The sequence below is a fragment of the Phyllostomus discolor genome, chromosome 11 (genome assembly GCF_004126475.2).
Source record: "Phyllostomus discolor isolate MPI-MPIP mPhyDis1 chromosome 11, mPhyDis1.pri.v3, whole genome shotgun sequence".
Taxonomy (NCBI): Eukaryota; Metazoa; Chordata; class Mammalia; order Chiroptera; family Phyllostomidae; genus Phyllostomus; species Phyllostomus discolor.
Window position 1 is genome coordinate 67,590,285 of NC_040913.2, and position 18,388 is coordinate 67,608,672.

The window sequence follows — 18,388 nt, forward strand, 5'->3', positions numbered from 1 at the left end:
CCCTGGCACAGCCCAGCCCGGGTTCCTCAGAGCTGGTCAAAGACTGGGAACTCCCACCTGCCTACAGTCAACTGAGAGAACAGGCCAGACATTTGGGCCTAAAAAGTGTATGGTTTCTGATTCAAATACAAAATATTAAAAAATCAAAAACAACTGCAGAAAAGCTCTCAAGCCATAGAAAGTAGAAAGGTCGATGCCCCAGCTGTGGGGCCCCAGGGCAAGCAGTGGGGGCCTCACCAAGCAGCGCGCAGGGCTCTCAGACTCAGGCGTCCCCAGACACACACCCAGAGGCCCCCAGGCACCAGGACCGCATGAGCGTGTGACTGTCTGCAGTGTCTCTGCAGCCTCCACCATGTCAGGAAGGCTTGCTTGAGAAACAGGAACTGTTTCCAACACCACACATCTTCCTCCAGCACACAAGGCCTGTTCCTGGGGCCACGGATCTTAGCTACTGGGAAAGGGTCCGCAGAAGCCTCTGTGAGTCTCCCTGACACGTCCATCCCCACGTGTGCACACAGCACTGTGCACCTCTACCCCCAAACAGGTCCCATGTGTGTGCATGTGTTACATGGTAGTGGCATGCATCTTGCATGTGTCACACATATGTGCACATGTTGCACATGTGCATTTGTGTGCTTGTTTGTGTAATGTGCATGTGTGCACACACAAGAGCAGACCATGTAAGGGAAGTAATGATGGACACCTCCCTCCATCAACTAAACCCTCTGCTTCACAGCAAGCGGCCCCGAGGACAGACTTTGAACACTTCGCTCCTCAGGATGCATGCTGCCCAGAAGCCGGTCAGGGCTTACGGAGTGTAGGGTGTGTTTTCCATGTGAACATCCTATAAGCAGAATTTACTGCCTTTGAAACTCGCCCCTATAAAGGAGATAAAATACCCAATTGTTTGATCCTAAGTTAAAAACCATTTATGGCAGCTGGCCCCAGGTCAGGTCAGCAGGGCCCCCTGAGAGGGCTGCGCCCGCCCAGGCCCCAGCGATCTGGAATTCCCCACCCAGCCCCCATCCCGCAGGCCATGGGAAAACCGGCCCATCACGGCATCCTCTGCAGGCCTCTAACAAGAAGCCAGCTTGGCCAGGTCCCCTGGGGTCTTGCACACTGATGGCGTTTCTGGAACCAGTCCTTATTCCTGGATCTCTGCTAACAGCTCTGAACCGCAGTCTGACCCTAGCCTTGGAAAGCCCCCATTCAGCTGGGCCGACATAAACAGATGCCCCAAGGCTTGGGGGCCGGGGCCGAACCACCCTCCTGCAAACCCAATTTTAACTGCCCCGCACCACCCGAGTCCCTCCTGCCCTGCCCTGCCCAGAGCCCTCGTTGGAAGCACGGTCTCAGAAGTCACTCAGGCGTTTCAGGCAGCTCAAGGCACTGGGCTGGGAAGTGGGTCAGCAGACTGGAAGCCCCCAGCTGGCCTGGCCTCTCGAGGGCCACAGGTTCATGAGAAAGTGTTGCTCTGCCGATAAGTCCCATAAATGCTCATTTAAAGGCACTGAGAAGGAGAAGGCCTGGGTGGGAAGTCAGCTATCTCCTGCTTGAGGAAGTGATTTGATACACACCCAGGAAGGCCGTTCCTTACTAACCACAGAAGCGCCTGAGCCTGGGTGATTATAAGTTCATCACAGGACAGCTCCGGCAGTCACAAACTCTCGCTGTGTGACCCTGGGAGGCGGCGGTGCAAGATCCAGACACAACAAGAGGAGCCGTCTCTCTGTCACTCGGCGCATCCACGGCTCCCTGCGCACTGCCTGACCCGGCGGAGTGAAATGCACAGCGTACCCAGAATCAAACAAATTGGTTGTTCTGGTGCCTCCCAGCAATAGATTTTGAACCAAAAAGAGAAACCACAAGAGCTTAAAAAGAAAAATGAAATCTTTTACCTCAGAAGAAAAAACCACAAAACTAAGCTGAAGAGAAGATCTGGGGGAAACGTGTAGCGTCCTCAACTGTTTGATGGGCTTGGCTGTGTGCGGATCGCTAGAGGTGAGTCTCTCCGGCTTTTATAAGGACAAGGAAGGAGAAACTGGCCCTGACTCAAGCGGCCGGCACACAGATCACACCTAATTGGACCCATGTGGCAACGTCCAAAAACAACGTTCCAGAAAGACATACACTAACAATTAGCATCCTCAACCCTGATAAATGTCCGGAAGAATCCAGAAGCCTGAGCCCAGTCCCAGAGTCCTATCGGTCCCCAAGGACAGCTGGAGGGAAGACGGTTCTCAGGAAAGGCCTGGTGACTTGGTCCTCATCTGGGTCCCGGTCCTGGCGCACTGGCGGGCTGAGGAGGAAGCACCAATGCGGCCAGGGCGCAGGGGGCTGCAGTCACCTGGTTAGGAACGCACTGTCACCCGATGCGCGTGTTTCATCCCATTGGCACTCGGGAGCCAAGACAGAACAGTTCTTTACACTTGGGAAAGTATTCAGTAACAGGAGCAGAAACAACGTGAAGAGGAAAATACAGGCACCAGTCATTCCTCAACTGACTCCGAGGGAGGGGCACTGTGCTCTGTCTCTGGAAAAGGCTCTGATTTACCAGGTAACCCTGCATGTGGCTTCCAGCCCTGCCACCCGCTCCATCCTCCTGGGAACACACGGACCCGTGACAACACGCTTCACACATTGAGATGCAGCACTTACCAGCCATGCTCTCACACCGCAGGCTGACCGCCCTCAGACTTACTTGAAAACTGGAACTAATGTCACATTTCAGGACAGACAGAACTGCGACCCTGGGAATCGAACGCTGCGTGCAGAAACACACCTAGTGTTTCCAGACACTCAAAGGACAAGGAATCGCTATCTTTGACCCCGCAGTCATCTTGATGATCCGTCCTTTCCAGCAAGGATAAAAAAACAGTCAAACCAAAAGCTCCCGGACACTCTGATCCCCGAGTAGGCGTAAGTGAGCCCTAACCACCCTCCCGCACAAACCGCTTCCTGGTTCCAGCCCGTGGAATCGGGAGGCGCTCATCTCCTATTTCTAAGGAGTCCGACCATGTTAACTGTTAATTTTGGAAGCTGCCTCACATTTAAAGGAAGGCACCGGATCCTCTGCTGCAGATGACACGACCTGAAGCTCCCTGCCACCGGGTCAGAGTTTCCTAAAAACAGCAGCTGGCGCGCCAAACCCGCTCAGCACGTCAGATCCGTCAGATCCGGCGCAAAGCCCCTCGGGGAGCCAGCCCGAGGCCCTCCACTCCGGCGGGGCCGCTGCGCTCTGGCTGGTTCACTCCCTCACTTCTGGGCGCTGCAGGCGGCCCCTCTGCCATCGGTCCCACACTCTTGCTGCACGGAGCGAGCCTTCCACACTCCAGGCAAATGATTTTATCTTCTGGGCCATGGTTCCTCTACAGAACATTGTTCTTTCCGTTTTCCAAGCTGTTGTGTTGTTAAAGTCTCCGTTTACCTATCTATATACAAAATTTCACATCCATGTGTTCGTGTCTTTACTTTTTTGAAACAAACCTTGTAGTTACTTGTTTCCCTCTTCCTGATCATTGGGAACCACCCTGCCTGGTTTCAGGAGCTGTAACCCCCCGTGGCTAAGGCTGAATGAGAGACCTCCGGACCAGAAGACACTGAGGAGACAAAGATATCCCTGGCAGGGGCGCTGCTTCTGCTCCTTGCCTGGCCCTCACTGCTAGGTCGGTTAGCCAATGATGGGTAAGATCCCTCATGGGCAGGGCCATCTAAGACCAGCATGATCACGTGGGAAGGCTCTCAGGGAAGGACTTGGGGGGCTGTGGGTAAAGGGGGTGATCACCCCTCGCCCCTCGGCTTTGACAAAGCCTGAGTCCTCATTGTGCCTGCAAGAAGTCTCCAAATCTCTCCGCTGCCTTGTCTCCTCTGCCCGACTCAAGCCTGAAACAATGACAAGGGGTGGTGCAGCCCTGTGCTGGAAACGGCAGACTCCCCTCGGGATTAGGCCTGAGAAAGAATATGTAAAATCCTGTGAAACCTGCTTTGCTGAGGATGCTCTTAATTAGATTATAAAGGCCCGGGCAGGAAGTGAGTTTAGTCTCTTAAGTTTTGTAACTTTTTAGGTGATAGACCCTGTCTCAGTGTGAGCCCTTTTAGTTCTTTGAACGTTATCTATCATTTGGTCCTCACTGCCAGACAATGATGAATAAACTGTATCTGTATTCCTACCAAAAAAAACTAATAAAAGCCTGTTCAGGCAGGGCAGTAGGGCGTTCTCTTGAAAGAGTGGCCGTGCCGTCCCTTTTCCTCCACAGGACTCGGTAGTCCGTTTGAATTTCTCTCGTGTCTCGTCCATCCACAGCACCGCAGATACTGCTGGCCAGTATCTGCGTCACCTGATGGGCTTGGGTAGGTCTTTATCTCCACATCTGCACGTGCTTATCTGGATTTTATTACGCTTTAAGAGATGATCTGAGATAAGACTTTTCAGTATTTTGCTTTTGTTTCAAGCCGAACCCTATGGAACTTCCCACCCGCCGTGTGGCCTGGCCTGGCTCTAACTCATTCCTTGGAAAGCTGCATGATATTCCACGTTGTGGAAGCACCATAACATAATCACCCTTCCAATTGCATATACTTCGTTTTCACTTCTGCTATTTGTTCATTTAACCCTGACTGTCGTGGTGCCATGAAATCCCTGTGCATCTCTACCTACTGGTCAAAAATCAGAACGTTCGGGCACACTGTGAGCTCTTCATTTCCTGTGCCGAGTAGAGACCCCACAGCCTGCCATGGGGATGCACAAAACTAGACAACCTGTGAGGATGCCCCCTTCCCACCAAGCGCCACGATCTTACACCTGCTCTCTTACCTTGTACTCTCCAGGGATGACCAGCACCTGCAGGACTCGACATCCAAGTCCCCACAAGGCCATCCATGTGCCCCACTCTACCCACTCAGAGCCAGAGGCCTATCCACACGCCTGACAGACACTCCAGCCAACCACCGCTGTCCCCCAAGGCTGCGTGCACTGCACACTGCGTCACGTAGTGACTCCCTCCTTCTTCAAACTCTGCACCGCAGGTTTGAGGCTGCTTTTCCCCAGATGCCTCGTCTTACCCACCTGCAACTGCACAAAGTGCAGCTGTCTATATTTGTTTAGTGGAAACTCTAATTTGTCACAAGAGTATCATTAACAAATAGCTTCAAACTGGTGCCTCAAATGGTACTAGTAACACCTATGGTAAAGATCAGAGCAGTGGAAGTGCCTTTGTTCACACAAGGTCATTAAGCTCCCCCCAAAAGATTTTACTCTCCACTTCGACAAAGAGACTGAGGCAGAAACTCGACCGGCGTGGCTCAGGTGGTTAGAGCATCATGCCCTAAGCCGAAAGATCATGGGTTCCGATTCCTGCACAGCACAAGTGCCCGGGTTCCCAGTCAGGGTGCCTATAAGAGACAACCAATCGATGCTTCTCTCCTCCCCTTCCCCTCTCTCTAAAATCAATCTTTAAGAAAACTTACACCCGTGCACATCTTGCAACTAAGACACGATGCGCCAGTGCTCTCATTCCCCAAGTACCTTCAGGAAGGTGTGAGTTTTTACACACTCAAATGCCTTATTAGCTTCAGAGAATCTAAACGTTTTCTACCAAACGCTATATCCCAGCCAACTGATTCCGTCTACAGGGCTGCCTCAGGGGCCCAGGTAAGGCTCACCTGCCCAATGCCTTTTCCTAAAGCACCTGGGCTGCCGATGGCCCTGCTCAGAGAACCACCTCTGGATTGCTGTATTCTGCTCAAGACCCCATCTTCGAAACTTTCCTCCTCTCCAACTCCTACCCCAGCACCCCCTGATCAGTGTCCCAGAGCACCCAGGCCAGCATTCCCCACAAAGTCAGCACTTCTCTGCTTCCCAGCCCTTCACTATCCCCACCCCAACCACCACCACCACTCTTCAAATCCAAGATCACGGGCAACAGAAAGATACAGTATTAAGTGATGAAGAGAACAAGAATGTTGGCATAGCACAAGAGTGGGTTCAAATCTCAGTTCCGCTCTTACAGTCTTGGTGACTGTGGGCAGATTATTCAAATTCTCTACGTCCCCCTGCCTCAAAGTCAAAGTCATGGAGTTGTGAGAATTTAAGTTACAGTGAGACAACACACACAAACCAGACTCAGAGAGTCTGCATCCCTCCCACCCCCACACACATGCACAGCAAACCCGCCCTCCCGCCCAGGCAAAACCTGGAGCCACAGGCTGAAATCACCCTTGGCCCTGCGCCCGGCTGCTCCCCAGGCTCAGCCCAGGTTCTGCACATTCGTCTTCAGGGGTTAAAAATAGCACAGGCAGCTAGCTGAGCTCGGTTAATAGAATATCCAGGTTAATTTTAGCATCAAAAAGCTCAAGAGAATATGAAAGCCCCGATGCCAAGAACCACATGTGGCCAGTATGGCCGCTTCTTACACTGTCCAAGGCGCAAGCACACTAACGTCACGGATGTCACTCTCTCAAATTTACAAAACGTTTTCTCTAGCTGAGAAAACAATTCCTTCTTAGCCCCGTGAAGACACTACTACCACCAATAACTATTTTAACTTACTGAGCAGGACCCCCACCTCATCTGATCCTTACAGGACCCTGGGACGGTCACGATACTGCTCCCCATGGAGGGAGGACCTCAGGTTAAATACCACACTTTCAGCAGAGCGGACTTAGACCCCCGAGGTCCCAACCCCTGAGGTCCGATCTGTTTGCCACGTCCAAGCCGGCTGAAAGGCCAAGGGAGGTGCAGACTAGGGACGCTGGCCACGGTTCGCGGTTCTCCTCTCACTCCACGCCCTGCCTGAGGGACTTCCTACCCTGGTGGGGCTGTGTCTGCGACTAGGTGGAAGGAGGGCGGAGACCAGGGCAGGCCCACACACAGAGATGCATTTTACTGAATGGGAGGGACTGTCAGGTCCAAGGTGCTTACGCTGGACCCAGACTGCCCTCACCCTTCTTGGTGGGCAAGCTCTAGTCTTTCACAGAAGGAACGGGGAAGCTCACACGGGGCCCGCTGTGCACAAGAGAAGCGGCTGCACCAGATCCAAGGAGAAGGAAGGGAGAGACAGACGGGGCCAGCGGAAGACCTGCAGCTCCAGGAGCCAGGTGGAGCTTGGCCTCACAGAGGACACAGGTAACAGACCCAAACTGTACCCTCAGACGGAGAGCAAGGGTGCTCTGATATTTAACCTGATTTCCTTGCACTCTGAAGTGCAAGGCTTGAGAGAACACCTTTGTATGTTGCTCTTAATTGAACACATTTATCAAGATAAGATGACACTGAAAAGTGAATAGCAATGACTATGGAGAAGGAAAACATCACCGGGAAGCGAAGCTGCCTTGCAGTGCCCCAAGGAGCCCCAGTCCCAAACAGCACTGCCCAGCAGAAGTGCTGTCATGGTGGGTGCTTCCCCTGTCGGTGACCACAGATCTCCAAGTGGCTTCCCTCCCAGTGCCAAAGTCCTGACTCATGGAAAGTCAGAAGAACACACTTCCTCAAAGTGTCATCTTGTAGGAAGCATGTTCAGTTTACACAACATGAGACACTGGCATAAAAACAGGTAATAACTGGGAGCAAAGACAATGTTTAAGATTGCTAAGTGTCCTGAAAAGCTATCCGAAATAACACTGCAGCCCTGGCTGGTGTGGCTCAGTGGACTGAGTGCCAGCCTGTGAACCAAAGAGTTGGTGGTTCGATTCCCAGTCGGGGCACATGCCTGGGTTGCAGGCTGGGTGCCCGGTTGGGGGCATGCGGAAGACAACCACATCTTGATGTTTCTCTCCCTCTCTTTCTCCCTCCTTTCCCCGCTCTCTAAAAATAAATAAACAAAATATTTTTTAAAAAACACTGCAAGACTGAAGTGGGGAAAACAACATGTTCTTCAAGAGCAGGATTCAAAAGTTACAATAAAAAATACCTCACTTTTATCTGATACTTTCTTATATCTCATTTGTAAAAGGTGGAAGGAAAAAGAAAGGGGAAGAGTTAAAAAAGAGATTTTTCCCAATTTTCCCCAACTTTAGCCTCTTAATGAAACCAAGTACCATCAAACTTTCCAAAACTTACCAAAACATTTAAGCTCTAAAGGCCAAGGCTCCCACACCTAAAAAACTCTTCATCTCCTCCAACGTGTTCTGCCCTTTCTCTTAGCAACAGCAGTGATATTGCATAGTGGTATAACTTCAGGGGGAATTTTTCATTTCGTCTTTTTCTGGGAGTGAGAGGGGCAGGCATTAACGTAAGCCTGAACAACGGTTTGTCTTATAAGCTCCCACCGGATGCAGTAGACAATAAGAGCCCGCATTTTGCAGATGGAAAAATGAGGCTCTGAAAGGGGAGGAGACTTGCCCTGGGTCATCTCATCTAGCAGGCCAGCAGCAGACACAGGGCGTGCGGCCAGCTAGCCTGGAGACAAGGCTCGGAGATGAATGGACCGCTCAGCCAGCGTCCCTCCAAAGGAGATGCATGTGACCTTGCATGCAGTGTCTCATGCACATCTGCCTCTCCTCCAAATCAACTACAGTGCCCCTCATCATCACGCCTTCAAGATCAGGGCATTTAGGCAAGTCAGAGACGAGACCGGTCGCAAACAGAGGACTAGGATAAGAAATGAGCACACCACCTCCCTCGGGATCATCATCAGCCTGTTCTACTAACAGGCTTTCCCTCAAGTGCAACAAGACTATGCCCCAAACCGGCCCACTCACAGGTCACTCTCAAGGTCTCCAGCCCAGCTCAGGCTCTAACTCAGCAGCACAGCCTCATCCACTTCTGTGCTCAGAAACAGGAGGAGGCCCTGCCTGTCCCATGCACGGACCATGGCTCCCTGCATGCCCCCAGCCACAAAGGCAAGACACAGAGGTTGCACCCCTGTAGTCCAGCATTGTAGGCAAAGTCCCTCCTCAGAGGAGAGAGACAATGGGCTTCTCAGAGCTGGAGCCACGTCCAGAGTTGGATACCCAGTGCACAGGCATTTCTGCCTCCCTGCTATAGCTCCCAGACACAGGGGGCAGGCAGGGAGTGGGGGAGGCTCCAAGGCTCTAACAATACCCAGTCCCCACGTGGGGTTAGAGACGGCAGATGTTCCAGTCACTGCACTAATCCTCATCTGAGCCGGGTGTTTCTCTCGCTTGTTTAAAGTGGAGCACACAAGAGACGCTTAACCAAGCAGTGTCTTCTGACCCCCTTCTTCCACACCAGGCCCCTCTGTGTTGGGGTCCAGGGCCCTCCCAGGAGCGTGCATGCGACTGGCCAGTGGGGCTACTCCCCAGGACCTTCAGGTGTCTCCTGGCCCTCCTGCTTCATGCACTGTGCCATTCTGGAAATAAATCAATGCCCTCTACTCAACAAACCAACACTCTGCAAACCAGAGTCTGAGTCTGGCTGGCTGTGCTGGACCCGGCCCACCCTGTCCCCAGACCCATTCCTGCCTACTGCACTCAGAACCCTGGCACATTCCCCCACACCGTCACTCCAATGCCCCCATTTTCTCCTCTTGATTAAGGAAGAACCTCAAATCCTCCGGGGGGCGGCCCCCACCCAACTCACTGGACCCAGGCACTGAGTGAGGGCTCTTGCCTGAGGGAACCCGAACAGAGGCACTTCCCCTGCCCCCACCCACTTCAGGTGGAGTTCAACACTGCCGCTCTCAGTGTGAGAGCCCAGCAGACTTCACCCAAGTAAACAAGAGAAGCCCTCCCCAGACTGACTCCTCGAGGCTGAAGTGCTGCCACATCCTATCTGCAGTGCTTCTGGGCCAAATATCAACAGCGGCTCAGCAATGATCCATAAACCAAAATAAAGCAGACAGGAAACAACATGCTGATTTAGGGTAGCTGGAATTCCTCGGGCAGCATCGAATGTCATCAACAACTGACACTTAAGCAGTCACTGGGTGCCTGGCTCTGTTCCTTGCGGCCCCTTTTCACAAGGGGATAGATGGGAATGTGGAGCACTCCCAGGGACAGGGATTTCAGTGGGCAAGACGGACCCTGAGGAGGACGGCACTCTGGGGCCTCAGAAGCCTTCTCCAACATGAACTGTCCTCTCACCCAGCACATTAATGGCGTTCAGGTACCAGTCATTCCAGGCACCGATCTTGTTTTGAGGGGGGGAAAACTTGCACATCACCCTCCCAAGATAAAACAGAACTGGCAAAAAGCAAATCTCTCCAGATAAACCCAGGAAGTCCAGATATAGCCCTCCAGCCCACTCCAGAATCTGCATTTCATTTCCCTCCCCCAGCTCTTGAGTCCGGTGAGAAAGGCAGAATCCTCCCTGGTGACAGGGCCTGCCTGAATGGAAGGCCCTGGTGGCCAAAAACCTCCCTCGCCAGTTCTCAATGGAAGGTGGGGGAGGGGTGGCTCCAGTGTTGCGCTGCCCTGACGGAGCACTGGGCCAGAGTGAGCTCCACACGTTCATATGCACACACAAAAACATTCACCTACACTGATGTGTGCGCGCACAGAGACACATGCACACACAAAACACATACACACACACCTACCCACACCGACGTGTGCACACACAGGCAACCAGTCCTCAGGCAGACCCAGCCCCATCCCCCTGGGGGAACATGTGGAAGAGCTTACACGTTCGAAGAAAAGGAAGTTTCTGGGTGCTGTAGCTGAGGAGAGATGTCAAACCCTGAGATAGGTGGATTTGGCACCTGAAATACACGCATCCAGAGTCCCCACATATGCGCACACTCATGCACACTCTCCGCGGGGACTGGACCCGCGTCCTGCAACCCACCACTCCCTCCGTACAGGCGACCCCGCCTCCGACACTGCACCTCCAGGGACTTGGGGTCGCTTTCGGCGCAGAGGAGATGCGGGGAGCTGAGTCTCCCGAAGCCTCCGGGCCGGCTCTGCCCAGTCACCGAGCTCAGGGAGAGGTGGGGAGGGGCCGTGGTTGGCGGACCCGCCGGTCCTTGAGGAGGTGGAGGGGGCGCAGCCAACTGACCGGCAGTCCCCAGGAGGTGGGAAGGGGGCGCAACCGGCGGACCTGAAGTCCCTGGGAGGTGAGGGAGGGACCTCAACCCGCGAGCGCTCATCTCCAGGAGCGGATTGGGGACCCGGAGGCGCCCGCCGCGAGACCTACGAAGACCCCGCTACCCATGCCGGCTCCCGGGCACCCACCAATCTTGATCTTCACGCTCTGGAAGACACGGAGCCCCTCTTCCTCCACCGCCATGCTGGTCGGAATTCGCGCGCTGAGCCCAGTGGAGTAGCCCAAGCCAGAGCGGCCGCGCAGTCCCGGCGCTCTGCGCCCTACCCGGCTGCCGCCAGGTCTGGGGTGCCCCCGCCTCCCGGCTCCACCCTCGTGGCCGCCCATTGGTCCTGCTCAGCTCCCCATTGGTGGAGGGCCGGCAGAGGGGCAGAGCAGGACGGCTCCGCCCACAGTGCGACCCCAACTGCCTATTGGCCGAGTCATGGAGAGGGGCAGGGTCTGTCTCAGAGGTGGGATAGGAAAAGACAGGGAAGGGGGCAACTATGGCTAGGGTACAAGGAGTGCGGGACCTGAGGGGTGTACGGGGATGGGGGCAGCGAGTGGAAGGTGGCAGGAGGGGTCAGGGAGTGGTGAGGCAGCGCAGAGGGGGCTGGGGGGGGGGTGGACTTGGTGGTTCGCGGGGAGGGGTGGGGGGAACCAGGCGGGTGGGGGAGCACCAGGTGGATGGGGGCGGGGTGGTGCTGTTTGCTGCGAGGACTGGACGGGGGTGGGGCAGGAACTGGGCCAAGTGCACTGCTGTCAGCTCTCACCCCCAGGCGTCTGCAGGGTCCCTTCCTCACTTCGTTTACTGGTCTATCTCAAGGTCCTGTCCTGACTTTCTCTCCACTTCCCTCCTCCCCTTTACCGTCATAGGGCCTTACACCACACACACACACCCACACACACACACACCCTGCATATACCAAAATACAAGCTTAATGAAGATAGGGATCTGGTTTTTTCGCTATTTTATCCTCACTTTCTGAAAAAATAACAAAATGCTTAAGTATGTGTTGAAAGAATGAAGAACCATTCTTGACCCACTTGAGCTTCTTTGCAGGTCCTCAATCATCTGCTTGCGTTTAGCCTCTTGAGGCCTTCGTTGTGGTGTTTACTAGTGGTTTAACGGAGGTTAGGAAAGCCAGCTTCTTAGTTCAAACCTCAGCGTTGCTACCTCTAACTCTGGGACCTTGGGAGATTTCTGTAGTGTGTGCAGTCCAGACTCCTCCCCTTTGCCTCCAGCAGGGTAACTACATAGCACCCCCAGCTCCTGAGCCTCTAAGGGGATTGGCTGAGGCCTGTGTAGCAACTGCATTGTGGTTAAGCTGCTTCCCTACACCATCCTTCTTCCCTCACATGCTCCTGGGACTTTTTTTCTGAGAACACTCCTGATAAAATCCTGCACGTAAATCTCTGCCTCAGAGTCTGCTTCCAGAGGAACCCAGCATAAGACAGTTGGGGCCAGGAGTGTCTAGAAGCAGCCCCCATGGTGCGGATTGAGAGCCAGATGCCCACTGGTGCATGGCCGGAGGCACAGCAGCCTGCCGTGCTATGGCAGCGGGGATGGGAACAGAAGCCTATGGAAGGAAACACCTGGCAGGTGCAGTGTCGCAGGCACTGGAGAGTTTGGGAAGGCAGTGATTATTTGGACAATGGAATTGGGTTGCTGTTGCTGAGAGCAAAGCAATGAAAAAATCATCAATTTAAAGTATAGCAAAAAAGAGGGCTTTTTGGTACCATGTAAAGACACTGTTATCTCCTGCAACCAGAAAACCAAGAACGCTGTGGATCAGAGCCAGGACTTAGTCATGAAGATAGCAGCGCTCAGGAGAAAACTGAAAGCTCAACCCAAGGCAGGTTGCTGTACCAAAGTCAGAACACTGGTTGGGAAAACAGGAGACCCTGGAACTTGGTGGAGGAAACTCTGGATTAACGCACTCAACAATCTTGAACCCCAGATTTCCCTGAATCTTCTGAATCTGAAGAGGGGTCTTGTTTCTCCGTGTTAAAGGCAAGTGCTCTGTGTGCTTACAGATGATGCAGAGACTTCTGCAAGGCAATACATACATCCCGGTGGTCTGTCTCCAGCTCACTTCTCCACAACATTTGCACAAGGGAGGAAGGTCCTGTCTGCAAAGGAGCTTCAGGATCTGGGAAACCTGTGCCAGAGGGAGCTGGGAGAGTTCACTGCAGAGCCAGGTCCAGAGAATGTGGGATTCAGGGGAGGCATAACATAAAGATATGGTCAGGTCAGAGTTTACTGACATGGGATTATTCAGCTATGATGCAGAATTTGGCACTCTGGCAAGTACCAAGTGCCACTGGGATGGACTTTGGAAGTGTGCAGAAACTGATGTCCCACACCAAATGAAGTGGAAATGCCAAATGGGCATGGCAGACAGCAGAGGAAGGCATCCAAATGCTCTGAGAAGAGCATGGAATAGTAAATATACTCGTAAAATCAGGAAACCTGTGGTTGACAGGACACCATTTACAGAAGCAATGAGGAGTGTGCTGGTGAGGGCCTCAGCAGTGGCCGGCCACTGTAGCGCTGGGCTGGGCTGGGCTGAGGGGAGGGGTGCTGTTACAGGGAATGTGGGGCTCCCTGAGAGCAACGAGGGTGATCGGATAGTGACTTAATAGAGGCCAGGCAGTGACATTTGACCATCAGAAGTGAGGCAGATGCAATTATTGTAGTGAGCAGCAAGACTGGAGTGGCAGCCTGGGCACCCTAAACTGCAAAGAGGAATCAAAACGGTCAATGGAACACAGCCTTGGGTAGGACAGATTGCCAGCCAGCAAGAATATTGCTCAACTCGTACAATCAAAGGAAATCAATGATAGATATCAGGAAGCTGAAGAAAGTTGCCCCAATCAAATGTCACAATCCCTTGCCCAGTTTCCCAACACGAGCCAGTTCTCATCCTCAGAAGTCACAAACTGGAGGAAAGGGCCTGGCTGCAAACGTGTGTGGCAAGGATCCCCCCCAGACTTCCCCCAAAGAGGCCTGTAGCCATTTTCTCAGGTGGAAATGGAAACATCGAGATATTTTGAGGGCCGTGGGGTTTGGTTTGAGTCAACACTGGTACCCAGAGACCTGAAGAGTCCTCATGCCCCTATTACATTGGGATTTGTGAGGTCCAGAAAAATAAATGAAGTCCTGGCCCAGGAATGGCTCACAGTGGGGTCACTGGATCTGCTGACCCACCCCAGGATCGTTTCCCCTGGAACTTAAGGTAAAACCCGTATGGACATATGTGACAGTTGTCAGAATGCCCACGTCGGCTTCCTGGTATGTGGGTTAAGAGTCATCCCAGCAGGGAAGGCCAAGTGGGGTGCCAAGGAGGAAAATAGAAAACAACACCACATTCTGGGAGAAAGACAGAGATGGAGACTGCCCGTAAGGCCTGATTGGCGCTGGCTGGTGTGGCTCAATGGACTGAGCACCGGCCTGCAAACCAAAGTCCGGTTCCCAGTCAGGGCATGTGCCTGGGTTGCAGGCCAGGTCCCCAATGGTGTGTGTGTGTGAGAGGCAACCACACACTGATGTTTCTCTCTCTCTCTTTCTCCCTCCTTTCCCCTCTGTCTAAAAATAAATCAATAAAATCTTAAAATAAAAGGGCCTAAAAGTTCCTTTCATTCATCAGTCCTGCCTCTGATACCAGTTAGGTCCTACCAGTTAAGATGACAGTGGACTACAAGCTCAGCCACACAGCGGCCCCCATCGCAGTTGTATGCCAGCTGTGGTGCCTCTGCCAGGCCACATCAGCACAGCCTCTGGTCCTTGTGTGTGGCCACGCAGCTGACAAACACACTCTTCTCCATCCCGGAAAAGAAGGATAATCAAAACAGTGTCTATCACATGGCGTAGACTCTAGCACACACTTACACAGTCTTGCCCTGTCAGGAGACCTAGAGCATCCGGACAGTCTGCAGAACATCGGTTTGGTTCTCTACATTGATGCCATTTTAATCAGCTGGATGAGCCAGAAGTTGGCAGTGCATCAGAAGCTTTGATAAGACATGTGCGCTGTCAGGCACATGTGCTCAGAAGTTAGGAAATAAATTTATTAAATAAAAAAGATTCAGGAACTCCCCACATCAGTGGGGCAAGGTGTTCTTGACGATGGGCTTCTCTTTCCTTCCAAGAAGCAGGGAGACCTGCCGATCTTACAAAAGAAAAGTGCATATAATCTTGATTCATTCCCACTAGACAGCTATTGTTGTCATTTTTTAATCTGACAGTCTAAGGGAAAAGAGGTCAGTGCCCCTGACTAAATATCAATAGGTACCGTATGTTTTAAAATTCCTTGCAGCCCACAGATGTACCACAACACACTGGTTGAAAATTGCTGCCTTAGAAGTGTGACAATAAAAGACAGGAAAATATTGAGGGATTAAAGGAAAGGATGAAAATTTCATAGAAAGTATCTATAATCTCTTTTGTTTATAACTCAGTTACATTTTTTCTTTGATAGAATCCTATTCTGTGCCCCCAAAAATATCTCTTGAGGAGTGTCGGTCTATCAACAAGAGGATATTTCTTTATTGCTAAGACAGTGTTGTTGATTGTTTATTATAAATATCAGAGCAATCTGCTTTCAAAGGATTTGGGTAACATAAAATAAATGACGAGTATGAAACAATAATTCTTAAAGAGTCCAAAAAATAGTATCATGGGAAGAAATTATTATATGAGACATCTACAGTAAACACAGCAATTGCAATGAATATAGAGCACAGCTTTGAGTTTCCCGATAGTCAAGGTGAAAAGGGCAAGATGGAGATGTGGAATTTCCCATGCTATATTATCTAATAGAAGGAAGTGTATCCATTTTCCAGAGAAGACAATATTTTGGCCAACTATACAATGCAAAAATTTTCTAGATAGTTTTTTTCATTAAGGGTATTCAACAATTTAGGGAAAGTTGTTTTCAGTCTCAAATGACTAACCTTTGCTGATATGCTCACTATAGTTCCTGGCACACAGGAAAGGCTCAGCTAATACTTGTTGAAAGAATGTAGTTAGTTTCTCCTATTGATCATGAAAAAGTTGGAAACAATAGTGCTAAAAGATAATTCTCTGATAAAATTTATCCAGGCATTTCAGAGCCAAAGAATATAGTTTTAGTGACCTGATAGGCTATGAGAGAAAGCATTGAGAGAATCTAGAGAAATGAATACTGTTTCTAAAATATTAGTTGTTTGGGCCACACAGAGGAAAGGAACCAAAGAGTGACCGTGTCCGCACCAAGGTTCCCCTTGGATGCTCGGTGCCCGGATGCTCAGTACTGCCAGTAGGAAGGAGACCAGCGCTTAGGGTTCGAGCCAACCCAGCCTCGCCACTGCAGTAAGACATCCGTAGACCTTACTAGTGTGTACAGGTCACTGCTTACAGTGTCTATGAGGGCCACACTGCTGACCCTCCAGGCAGATCAGGAGGGAATTGTGTGCCTAGAATTGTAAAGAAAGTGACATCACATCTGATTGGAAACTCAGAAAACCACTGTGGTATTCTCCAGTGTCTCTCTTCTGCTGTGACAAATAAGAGGCCTCGTGTTGCCCTAGCTGGTGTGTGGTTCAGTGGGCTGAGTACCCGCTGTGAACCGAGGGGTCACTGGTTTGAGTCCCGGTCTGGGCGCATGCCTGGGTTGTGGGCCAGGTCCCCGGCTGAATGTTTCTGTCACACATTGATGTTTCTCTCTTTCTTTCTTCCTCCCTTTCCCACTCTCTAAAAAGTAAATAAATAAAACCTTTTTTTTAAAGAGACCTCATTTTGAAACTCAGAGATCAGATAGAAGCAGCTTCAACCCCTGAGTCACTACATGAAGGGCTGCTATGCTGGGATCTGCATTTGTCTTTGTAACAGTGAGAAAGAAACGTCTGTTGTGTAAAGCCCAGAAGATTTGGGAACCATTGGCATAGTCCAAGCCCATCCTATCCTCATTAATAAAAAGCATTAATAGAATTTATATGGGATGCTGTTTGATTACTGTCAATGCCCCTGTCAATTTGAGTTAATGGTGAAATATAAGTTTAGATATCTGATGGATTTACTTGTTGAAAACATTTGTGCAATGCCTTGATAGCTTAGCACGGAGAACATTTGCTCAAAATGGCCACTTGTTTTTATCACAATAAAGTGTAATTGTTATTTTGACCCTAATTAGCCATGTATCGACGTGATTTTCGAAGACACCCCTGAAATCAGCGATTAACAAGACTTTAAATCTTATCTTCTTAGCTATGACAGGGAGGTATGTATGTTTTTCCTAAAATCTCCATCAAATTATTCCTGAAGGAGTTTCAAAGAAAAGGAGCCCCCAATTCAGACCCTTGGGGAGGAGGGTCCACCATCAAGACTCTATGCTGACACTCGATTCTCACAGCAAAACCCCACACATGGCCTGGAAAGCCCTGAACCTGGCCCCCAGACCTGCCTGTCCCAGGGACCGGACACCGGAGGCCCCCTGAGAAACACAGCCAGAAGCCCCAACTGGTCTTCAGTGTGCCCACAGCCAGGCAACCCAGACTTTGTCAGTGACCAGTAAGGGCCGTTCCTTTTGTAAAACAGTAGATTGAGAGTCCCAACATAACAGTAAAAAACTTTAAAAGGGCAAACATGTACTTTGTGTGCCCACCATTCTAACATAGGTATTTTTTTATTGTTGTTTCCTTCAAGGCTTGTACAATTTTATGACATCAGAACACTCACTCACACGAGCTATGCAGCTGGCACTTAAATCACTGGAGAGGTTGCCTTTCCACAGCTTCCCTCGGCCTGTAGGGGGTTCAGTCTGGATCAGTACAGTGAACAGACACAGAAGAGCACATCCGAAAGCAGACGTGGTCTCTAAGCACTGCATGAACAACGGAAAGCCTATTTCTGAGGGCATGTTGGCTCTGGGAGACCGAAGACCCGCCTTGTCACGGCCCTCGTCCCTTTGCGAAGTTTGCAGGGGTGGTGGCAGCTGGTTGAGGAGGACATCTGCCAGACTGCAAATCGCAGGGCATCCTGGGGACCACTGAGAGGCACAGAGGTAAAGCTGGAGCTCAGAAGCAAACACAGCATCTGTCTGTGCACCTTAATTAATAAACTCCATTTAATGTTGCATATGATAGGTGGTTGGCTGGCTGTGCTTTTATTATATTTCTTGTCTGTAATGTCCCACTTAAGCTCCTTTCTATTCCTTCCAAACAATTTAATGTGAACACAACTCTTCCCCCCAGATTACCTCTAAGTGTCTTTGACTGTGAAATGGGGTGAACAGTAGTGCCCAGGCACAGGACTGGGGACCCGAGAGTTGGCAGGTGACTTACGGCACAGCAATTAGGTCAGTGTGGAGCAGATCAGTCAGAGAGTCAGTTCTCAGTGGTTTCCTCAGCATCCCACCCCCAGGGCAAGGG

General features: G+C 51.3%; 1 protein-coding gene across 1 annotated transcript in view; it reads right to left on the minus strand.

The window, feature by feature from the left end:
• The window catches only part of RASA3 (RAS p21 protein activator 3), a 117,200-nt gene extending 105,914 nt beyond the window's left edge, over positions 1–11,286 (minus strand). Inside the window, exon 1 of the mRNA XM_028526700.2 lies at positions 11,131–11,286. Within this exon, the coding sequence (XP_028382501.1) occupies positions 11,131–11,185 (55 nt within the window). The 5' untranslated portion in view covers positions 11,186–11,286. The remainder of the gene's footprint in view (positions 1–11,130) is intronic.
• Between the last annotated feature and the right edge of the window lie 7,102 nt (positions 11,287–18,388).